The following is a 9,652-nucleotide window of genomic DNA, read 5'->3' on the forward strand; positions in this document are numbered from 1 at the left end:
AAGAGTGGTGCCCGTCGCCCGAGGGCTCACTGCTGCAGTTGTGTCCCCCAGGTGGTGTCTCCGGCGGAGCTCCAGCGGCGTCGCCCTGAGCAGCCTCCCCCTGCCGTCTGGACTGCAGGCCCGCCCCAGGCCATGGCCCTGCTCCCTGGCACCGCAGACCCCGGCACCGCCGACCCCGAGCTCGGCCCCTGCCCCTCCAGCCGCCAGCCGCGGCCGTGCCAGCTGCCAGCCACGCAGGGCTTCTCCAGCAGCGCCCAGCGGCCGACGCCCGGGGAGGAGCTGCACCACCCCGCGCCCCGCTCCGGCTGCGCCATCATCAACGTGGGGGGCAGCAGGTACCAGGTGCCCTGGAGCAGGCTGGAGGGCTGCCCCCTGGGCCGGCTTGGCAGGCTGAGGTCCTGCCGCAGCCGGGAGGAGCTGCTGCAGGTCTGCGACGACTTCGACGCCAGCCGCGATGAGTTCTTCTTCGACCGCAGCCCCGGCGCCTTCCGCTGCATCGTGGCGCTGCTGGGCGCCCGCAAGCTGCGGCTGCTGCGGGGCACCTGCGCCCTCTCCTTCCAGGAGGAGCTGCGCTACTGGGGCGTGGGGCAGCAGCACCTGGAGCGCTGCTGCAGGCAGAGGCTGCGCCAGAGGCAGGAGGAGGCGGCCGAGGCTGCGCTGGCCGCGGGGCAGGAGGCTGCCGCCGAGCCCTCGGTGCCGGCCCCGCGGGGCGGCGGCCGCCTGGCACCCTGCATGGGCAGGCTCAGGGACATGGTGGAGAACCCTCGCTCGGGCATCCCAGGGAAGGTCTTTGCCTGCATCTCCATCTCCTTCGTGGCCATCACCACCGTCAGCCTCTGCATCAGCACCATGCCGGAGGTCAGGCAAGAAGAGGAGCAGGTGAGGGCAGCTTCCCCGGGGCTTGGCACTGCCCTCTGCTCGGGGGAGGGAGGGACGAGGCCACCTCAGCAGGTGCCGTGCTGAGGGCTGTCCGGGGCACAGCACAGGAGGTGTTGTGCCACTCCCTGCTGAGGGAAGGTTGGCACAGGCTGTGCCTTGCCAGCACAGCTTGGCCACTCCGCAGCAGCAGGCAGCGCCACCCAGCAGCTCTGGCTTGTGGCATCTCTCACCAGAGGGCAAACCTCCTGTGGTGGGCAGGGGAACCACCTGGGCTGGAGGCTTCCTGGAGTCAGAGGAAGAGCTGAGAGAGCACAGAATCACAGAGTGGGTTGGGGTGGGAGGGACCTTCAAGCTCATCCAGTGCCAGCCTCCTCCCATGGGCAGGGACCCCTCCCACCGGCACAGGCTGCTCCAGGCCTCATCCAGCCTGGCCTGGAACACCTCCAGGGAGGGGCATCCACAGCCTCCCTGGGCAGCTTGTGCCAGCCTCCACCACCCTCACAGTGAAGGATTTCTTCCCCAGCCACTTTTCCTTCAGGCTGACCTCACAGTGCCCTGCTCTGAGTGCCTTGATGCCATCCATGGGTGAAGGGCAGGGCAGCTGAGGCAGCAGCTTCAATGTCCTGGTGCCAGGCAGGCTCCTGTGGGAGCTGTGGCTGCTGCCTGCCCTTGAAAGCCAGAGCCCAGAGCAGCTTTTGTTCCTCTTGCAGCTCAGGGAATTTCCTCAGAGCTCTGTGCCACAGCTCAGCTCCCTGGCACTGGCTCTATATAGGCCACCCAGAGCTCTTCTGGAGGGGCTTCAGGAGGACCACCCAGAGCTCCTCTAGAGGGGCTCCAGGAGGACCACCCAGAGCTCTTCTGAAGGGGCTCCAGGAGGACCACCCAGAGCTCCTCTAGAGGGGCTCCAGGAGGACCACCCAGAGCTCTTCTGGAGGGGCTTCAGGAGGACCACCCAGAGCTCCTCTAGAGGGGCTCCAGGAGGACATCCACATCTGCATGAGATGTGTGCGGAAGTGCAGCCCCAGGGGCTCAGGGGTCCATGGCCTCTTCATTGCTACCCAAATCCAAGCCTGGCACTAAGTATCTGGACCCTGGATGTGCAGGAGGCTCCCTCTGACCATCAGGAATCCCTTTGGCACTCAGCAGATGGGCACTGTGCTGGGCACTGCCACAAGTTGCCATGGGGTGGTCATGCTGCTTCCATCCACTCTGCTGGGACCACAGCTGGAGTTCTGGGGTAAGCTCTGGAGCCTCTGTGCCAGGAAGGCTCTGGAGGGGCTGGAAGGTGTCCAGAGAAGGGCCAGGAGGAGGAGCAGAGGGCTGGAGCTGCTCTGCTGTGAGCATAGACTGAGGGAGTTGGGGTTGTGCAGGCTGGAGAGGAGAAGGCTCCCAGGAGACCTCATTGTGGCCTTCCAGGATCTACAGGGGGCTCCAAGAGTACTGGGGAGGGACTTTTGAGGGTGTCAGGGAGGGATAGGAGCAGGGGAATGGATCCAGGCTGGAGGAGGGGACAGTTAGATTAGAGCTTAGGCAGAAGTTGTTGTCCATGATGGTGGTGGGAGCCTGGCATAGGCTGCCCAGGGAGGTGGTGGAAGCCTCACCCCAGGAGGTGTTGAAGGCCAGGCTGGAGGTGGCTGTGAGCAACCTGCTGGGCTGTCTATCAAGTACTTTACTTACTCCAGTGAAAGGCAATGTGAAGGAGTAAACCAATTGTTAGTGGTGGTGCTGGAGACCCTGGCATGGAGCTGCTCCTCACTGCTGAGCTCCCCTTGGGCGTTTGGCAGCTTCCTGCCTGAGCCTGAGACCTCCTGGACCTGGACTTGGAGCCACAGCTTCCCGTGGTGCACATCTGGCACAGGCTGCCCAGGGAGGCTGTGGCTGCCTCCTGCCTGGGGGTGCTCCAGGCCAGGCTGGGTGAGGCCCTGAGCAGCTGAGCCTGGCTGAGAGGTGTCCCTGGGCATGGAGGGGAGCTTGGAGGAGAGGAGCTCTGAGCTGCCTCCCAGCCTGAGCCACTCTGTGAGGCTGTGCCTAACAAAACTGCAGCTGCTGCTTCCCCTCCTGCCCTGGGACTGGTCACAGAGCCAGCAGCCAGCCTGCACCTAACACATCTCTTGCTGGCACTGCCAAAGGCTGTTCACAGGGCACAGGCACTGAGGGTGACCTCCAGAAGGACTCTTGGGAATCTGTGCTCCCTGATTTCCCTGGGGATCCCCTGGAGTGGGTTCCACCATCCCCTCAGCTCTGGGTTAAATGCAGGAGCCCTGAGCTGCAGCAGCAGCACCCAGGCACCTGAGCTGCTCTGCTGCACTGCTGCTTTGCACTTGGGTTTGCTCTGGGCAGCTCAGGCCACGGCTGGCTGCAGGCCAGGGCAGGACCAAGCGGCTGAGCAGCAGTTGTCAGCTGCCTGTTCTGCAGCAGGGAGCAGAGGAGGCTCCTGCAGGGCCCTGGGGTTCACTTTGTGGTGCCCTTGCAGGATGTAGGACTGCAGCCCTGCAGGGCTCTCTTGTAGCTCAGTTAGGTCGTTCTATTTTCTTCTCTTACATAAGCTCAAAGTAGGTTTCCTGCTCCCATGGTCCCAGTTCCAAGCTGGTGTCCCCCAGCCCAGCTGGGGAGCTTTGAGAGCATCCCAGAGCTGCAGGCATCAAAGTCTGCTTGGTGGCTGATGTGCTCAGCCTGCCCCAGGGGGCCTAGGGGCTGCTCTCTGCTGTCCTGCTCCTGTCCCTGCTTTGGGACACAGAGTCCTGCACAACAGACAGGACTCAGAGCTGCCTCCAACTGCTCTGCAGGCTTCGGGGCATTTTCCTCTTGCCTCAGGCTGGGTTTCAAGCAAGACACCACCTGGTGAGACCAGGCTGGCTCATGCCAGAAGCAGCTGCTGCTTGGTATCCTTGGAGTCCAGAGCTGAGCCACAAGGTGAGGTTTGTCTGGAAGCAGCTGGCAGTGCTGAGGTCTGGCAGTCAGAGTGGCACTGCTGCTGTGGTCACACAGAGAGCTGAACTCAGGACCCTCTGCCTTGACTCTTGAGCCCTGGGGGGTCCTGGTGCTGTGCACCTCTCACCTGCACTCCTCCCTCCCCTGACAGGAGGAACATCAAGCCCAGCAATGGAGCCCTGCTCAGAGCCAGCCCTGGCACAGGCTGTGTGGAGCTGCAGCAGCCCTGCTCAGAGCCAGCCCTGGCACAGGCTGTGTGGAGCTGCAGCAGCCCTGCTCAGAGCCAGCCCTGGCACAGGCTGTGTGGAGCTGCAGCAGCTCTGCTCAGAGCCAGCCCTGGCACAGGCTGTGTGGAGCTGCAGCAGCCCTGCTCAGAGCCAGCCCTGGCACAGGCTGTGTGGAGCTGCAGCAGCCCTGCTCAGAGCCAGCCCTGGCACAGGCTGTGTGGAGCTGGAGCAGCCCTGCTCAGAGCGAGCCCTGGCACAGGCTGTGTGGAGCTGGAGCAGCCCTGCTCAGAGCGAGCCCTGGCACAGGCTGTGTGGAGCTGGAGCAGCCCTGCTCAGAGCCAGCCCTGGCACAGGCTGTGTGGAGCTGGAGCAGCCCTGCTCAGAGCCAGCCCTGGCACAGGCTGTGTGGAGCTGCAGCAGCTCTGCTCAAAGCCAGCCCTGGCACAGGCTGTGTGGAGCTGGAGCAGCCCTGCTCAGAGCCAGCCCTGGCACAGGCTGTGTGGAGCTGCACTCCCTGTGGGGCAAGGATGGCATCCAGAGGGGACTTGAGCAGTGTGGCAGTGCCAGCTGCAGGAGGATCCCAGAGGGCAGGGTGCTGCAGCCTGGGGCCAGCTGCAGGTCGGAAGGCTGAGGAGCAGCTGGGTCGTGGCTGGGTTAGAAGCCTTCAGCTTCGCAGAGCTGCCGCTGGGCTCTCTGCCGCTGGGCTCTCTGCCGCTGGGCTCTCTGCCCCTGGCTTTGTTTTCCTCCTTCCCGTGGCTGGTTAACTCTGGCCTGCTTTCCCTCTCTGTGTGTTGTCCTCCTGCACATTTTTGTTCTGGTGAATGGAACAAATCCTTTCCAAAGGCTGAGCAGAGTGCAGCCTGCAGCTGGCCTCCAGCGCAGCACTCTGGAAGGAGAATTGGCCTTGGGTTTGTGCTTTAACAATGCTGCAGTCAAGGGGGAAAAGTCCCAGGGAAGAGCAGCTGCAGCCGCAAGGAGCAGAGAGCATGAAGCACGTTTGGGCCCAGCCTGGTTTCATGTGAGGATAAGAATAGGGCAGACCTGGAGGAGATTAAAGCATGGTTCAGAGCACAGGGAGGCTGAGAGGTAGGGGAAAGGCTGCTTGGCACAGGTCTGGTCTCTGCAAGTCTGCCCAGCCCCTCTTAGTCCCAGGCCAGGCTTTGGACAGGACTGAGCTTGTTTGGGCTGCAAGAGCTCTGCAGCTGATTCCTGCAGCCCAGGGCCAGCTGTGGGCAGTGGGAGGAGGGGAGAGAGCCAGGGCCCAACCTCAGCTCTGCCTGGAGGGAGCACAGAATCGATCCTAGAATGGCTCAGGCTGGAAGGGAGCTCAGAGCTCCTCTCCTCCAAGCTCCCCTCCATGCCCAGGGACACCTCTCAGCCAGGCTCAGCTGCTCAGGGCCTCACCCAGCCTGGCCTGGAGCACCCCCAGGCAGGAGGCAGCCACAGCCTCCCTGGGCAGCCTGTGCCAGACTCCATTCCAGTGAGGGGCAAAGATGCCACCTTGGTCCTGCTGTGCTGGGGGACCTGAGCTGCAGGCAGCACCCAGCCCCTGGAGGGTGGTGGGCTGGGGGACAGCTGCCAGGCTGCTCCTGTCCCCGGGATGGCTCTGCAGGAGAGGTGCAGCCAGCAGTGGGTTTGTGAACAGGGGGTGGGAGGGCAGGCAGAGGCTGCTGGAAGCCATGAGGAACCCTTCCCCCTCCTGCTGGCCCCGCACCAACGGCTCAGCAGAGGTCCTCTCCTTAAGCACCGAGGGAGGGGAGGCGCCAGGGGAGCTGTTAAAGGCCACAATGGCCCTGTGGGGCTGCTCCAGGGACAAAGGCTCCGGAGCTGTCAGTGTCCCTCTGGGGCCGCTCTTCCCCAGGCTAACCAGCCCCGGGTGTCAGCCTGTCCCCACCACAGAGGTGCTCCAGCCCCTTGGCCTCTCTGTGCCCCTCCCTCGGATTCTCTTCAGGGGCTCCCAGGCCCTCTTCAGCCGGGCAGCCCAGAACTGGACACAGTCCCCCAGGTGCAGCCTCAGCAGGCTGAGTGCCAGGGTAGCCCCAGGAGGCGCAGCTCGCCGGCAGGCACCGCCCCTGGAGGTCTTTCCCACCCTGAGCCTGCCGAGAGCCCACGAGCAGGATGCCAGGGGTGACCCCCAGCACGCAGCAGCGGGGGCAGGAGCTGGCCCTCAGCCCCGAATCGATCCCTCAAGCACTGCAGCCCAGGGCTCCTCTCCCCAGGGTGCTATGGCTTGGGCAGCAGGAAGGCATGAGGCAGCGCCCCCAGCTGTGCCTGCCTGGCCAACAGCTGCTACCATTCCTCCCATCAGAGCCTTGCCAGCCTCGGGAGCCTCCCAGGTGCCACCGAGGCTGTGCCTGGCAGCTCTGACTTTAGTTGCCCGTGCCAGCAGTGAGGGTGTCTGAGATGTGCCCCTGGCCATGGCACTTGGGGCCATGGTTTGGTGGCCATGGTGGTGTTGGGCTGGGCTGGATGAGCTCCGAGGGCTTTGCCAACCCAAACCACTCTGTGCTTGTGTCAGAGCTCTGCAGCTCCCTGAGAGGAGGCTGCAGCCAGCTGGGGCTGGGCTCTGCTCCCCACCCTCAGGTGGTAGGAGAGGAACTGGCACGGAGTTGTGCCAGGGCAGGGTGAGGATGGAGAGGAGACATTTCTGTGCTGCAGGCAGAGGCTGCCCAGGGGGGTGGTGGAGTCCCCATGCCTGGAGGGGGTCATGGAATCTGTGCCCATGGCACTGCGGGCCAGGGTTTGATGGGTAGGGGGCTGCTGGTGTGTGATGGGCAGGGGGGGACTGGGGTGTGATGGGCAGGGGGGGCACTGGGGTGTGGTGGGCAGCAGGGCACTGGGGTGTGGTGGGCAGGGGGGCGCTGGGGTGTGATGGGCAGGGGGGTGCTGAGGTGTGGTGGGCAGGGGGGCGCTGGGGTGTGATGGGCAGGGGGGCGCTGAGGTGTGGTGGGCAGGGGGGCACTGGGGTGTGATGGGCAGGGGGGCGCTGGGGTGTGGTGGGCAGGGGGGCGCTGGGGTGTGATGGGCAGGGGGGCGCTGAGGTGTGGTGGGCAGGGGAGCGCTGGGGTGTGATGGGCAGGGGGGCACTGGGGTGTGGTGGGCAGGGGGGCGCTGGGGTGTGATGGGCAGGGGGGTGCTGAGGTGTGGTGGGCAGGGGGGCGCTGGGGTGTGATGGGCAGGGGGGCGCTGAGGTGTGGTGGGCAGGGGGGCACTGGGGTGTGATGGGCAGGGGGGCGCTGGGGTGTGGTGGGCAGGGGGGCGCTGGGGTGTGATGGGCAGGGGGGCGCTGAGGTGTGGTGGGCAGGGGAGCGCTGGGGTGTGATGGGCAGGGGGGCACTGGGGTGTGGTGGGCAGGGGGGCGCTGGGGTGTGATGGGCAGGGGGGCGCTGAGGTGTGGTGGGCAGGGGGGCGCTGGGGTGTGATGGGCAGGGGGGCGCTGGGGTGTGATGGGCAGGGGGGCACTGAGGTGTGGTGGGCAGGGGGGCGCTGGGGTGTGATGGGCAGGGGGTCACTGGGGTGTGGTGGGCAGGGGGGCGCTGGGGTGTGGTGGGCAGGGGGGCGCTGGGGTGTGATGGGCAGGGGGTCACTGGGGTGTGGTGGGCAGGGGGGCGCTGGGGTGTGATGGGCAGGGGGGCGCTGGGGTGTGGTGGGCAGGGGGGCGCTGGGGTGTGGTGGGCAGGGGGGCGCTGGGGTGTGATGGGCAGCGGGGCGCTGGGGTGTGGTGGGCGGGGGGCGCTGGGGTGTGATGGGCAGGGGGGCGCTGGGGTGTGGTGGGCAGCGGGGCGCTGGGGTGTGGTGGGCAGGTCTCTGGACTGGGTGGTCTCTGAGGGCTTTGCCACCCAAACCCTTGCCAGGCTGTTTCCGTCGGTCCCTGGTGTGCTGCAGCCCTTTCCCGTGGGCCCTTCCCTCCTCCCGGGGGGGCCCCGGCTGCAGCTCCGTGCCCTGTGCCCGCAGGGCGAGTGCTCGGGGCGTTGCCAGGCGCTGCTGGTGCTGGAGGCGGTCTGCGTGGGGTGGTTCTCGCTGGAGCTGCTGCTGCGCTGGCTGCCGGCGCGGGACCGCTGCGCCTTCCTGCGCGCCCCCCTCACCCTCATCGACGGCCTGGCACTGCTGCCCTTCTACGTCTCGCTGCTGCTGCGGCTGCTGCGCGGCCCCGGCGCCGGCCCCGCGGCGGGCAGGCTGGCGGAGCGTGCGGGGCTGGCGCTGCGGCTGCTGCGGGCGCTGCGGCTGCTGTCCCTGGCGCGGCACTCGCTGGGGCTGCGCAGCCTGGGGCTGACGGCGCGGCGCTGCGCCAGGCACTGCGGCTTGCTGCTGCTCTTCCTCGGGCTGGCCGTGGCCCTCTTCTCGCCCCTGGTGCACCTGGCCGAGAGCGAGCTGGGCGCCCGGCAGGAGTTCCGCAGCGTGCCCGGCACCTACTGGTGGGCGGTGATCTCCATGACCACGGTGGGCTACGGGGACATGGTGCCCCGCAGCGTGCCCGGGCAGGTGGCGGCGCTCAGCGGCATCCTCAGCGGCATCCTGCTGATGGCCTTCCCGGTCACCTCCATCTTCCACACCTTCTCTCGCTCTTACAGCGAGCTGAGGGAGCGGCAGCGGCGAGACGCCGCCCGCCGGCCCTGCCCGCCGGCAGACGGTGCCGGGCTGCCAGCGGGGCCGGAGGGACGGCCCGGGGCAGGGCAGGACGCCAAGGGCAGTGCCGGCTCTGAAGAGACGGAGACCAGGCGGAACAGGAGGCAAGGCGGGGCAGTCCTGCCAGAACCCACTGAGCTGCAGGGCTGAGGGCAGGCACCCCCCAAGCTGCCTCTGGAGACCGACTCTGGGCCTTCGGTGCCCTCTGGAAGTGCCCCTGGGAACTCCATGAGCACAGCTCCAGCTGGCAGCTCGCCCCTGAGCAAGTCTCTGCCCCATGGAGCAGCTGCTGGACGTGGCCAGCCAGGACCCCAGGGGAAGCACAGCCCCTGTGCCACCTTCTCCCTGCCTGCTGACAGCAGCAGGGACTCCCTGTGCCCAGGCACAGCAGCTCTGCTAAGGAACCCCAACCTCTGCCCAAGGGGGGCACAGAGGCCCCCTCAGGGCTCAGCTGTGTCTGCTGTGGAGCCCAAGCTGCCAGCTCCATGCCTGGAGGTGTCTGAGCAATGCATGGCCTGGGCAGAGGGCAGGGTGGGCACAGGGAGCAGCAGTGAGACCCCCAGCCCTGCAGGTCCCTCTGGAGCCCCTGTCTGTAGTTTGTTTCACCCTTGCCTGGGTTGCAATAAAACCAATCCCCAAGGCCCAGATGTGCTTTTCTTACCCCCCCAGGAGAGCTGGTGGGAGGTGACCTTCCTGGGCCACCTCCACCCTGCCTGCTGGAGAGAGGCTGGCTGCCTGCAGAACTCCCTGGGGGCTCTCACCCCACCAAGGGAGGGGTTGGCTGGGCAGGAACTTCTCCAGGAGACCTGAGGAGCTCAGCCCCTGGAGCAGAGCCGGGCTGTGGGTGGTGGTTGGTGTCCCCTTGCCACGGCACACAGGGCTGGAGGCCACTCAGCCCTCGCTGGACCTGGAGAGGCAGGGGCCACAGGGGGTCCCTGCAGGCCACCCGAGCTGGCAGCCATCTGTTCCCAGAGTGGCCATGAGGAGGG

The 9,652-nt window shown here is 66.5% G+C and overlaps 1 protein-coding gene and 1 long non-coding RNA gene across 2 annotated transcripts; both read left to right on the forward strand.

Moving 5' to 3' along the window:
• Positions 1-270: 270 nt before the first annotated feature.
• On the forward strand, positions 271-9,297 carry KCNG2 (potassium voltage-gated channel modifier subfamily G member 2; the record flags this gene model as incomplete). Its single annotated transcript, XM_068167725.1, has 2 exons — positions 271-879; positions 7,992-9,297. Coding segments are annotated over 2 exons (1,431 nt in total), but the record flags the coding sequence as incomplete, so codon positions are not given.
• Positions 1,863-4,089, forward strand: LOC137456361 (uncharacterized). Its single transcript, XR_010991015.1, has 3 exons — positions 1,863-2,116; positions 3,666-3,792; positions 3,962-4,089. It is a non-coding gene; the product is annotated as an uncharacterized lncRNA (long non-coding RNA).
• Positions 9,298-9,652: the final 355 nt, after the last annotated feature.

Source organism: Melanerpes formicivorus, unplaced genomic scaffold (assembly GCF_026170545.1).
Source record: "Melanerpes formicivorus ecotype bairdi unplaced genomic scaffold, bMelFor1.0.p_v2 SCAF_122, whole genome shotgun sequence".
NCBI classification, from domain to species: domain Eukaryota; kingdom Metazoa; phylum Chordata; class Aves; order Piciformes; family Picidae; genus Melanerpes; species Melanerpes formicivorus.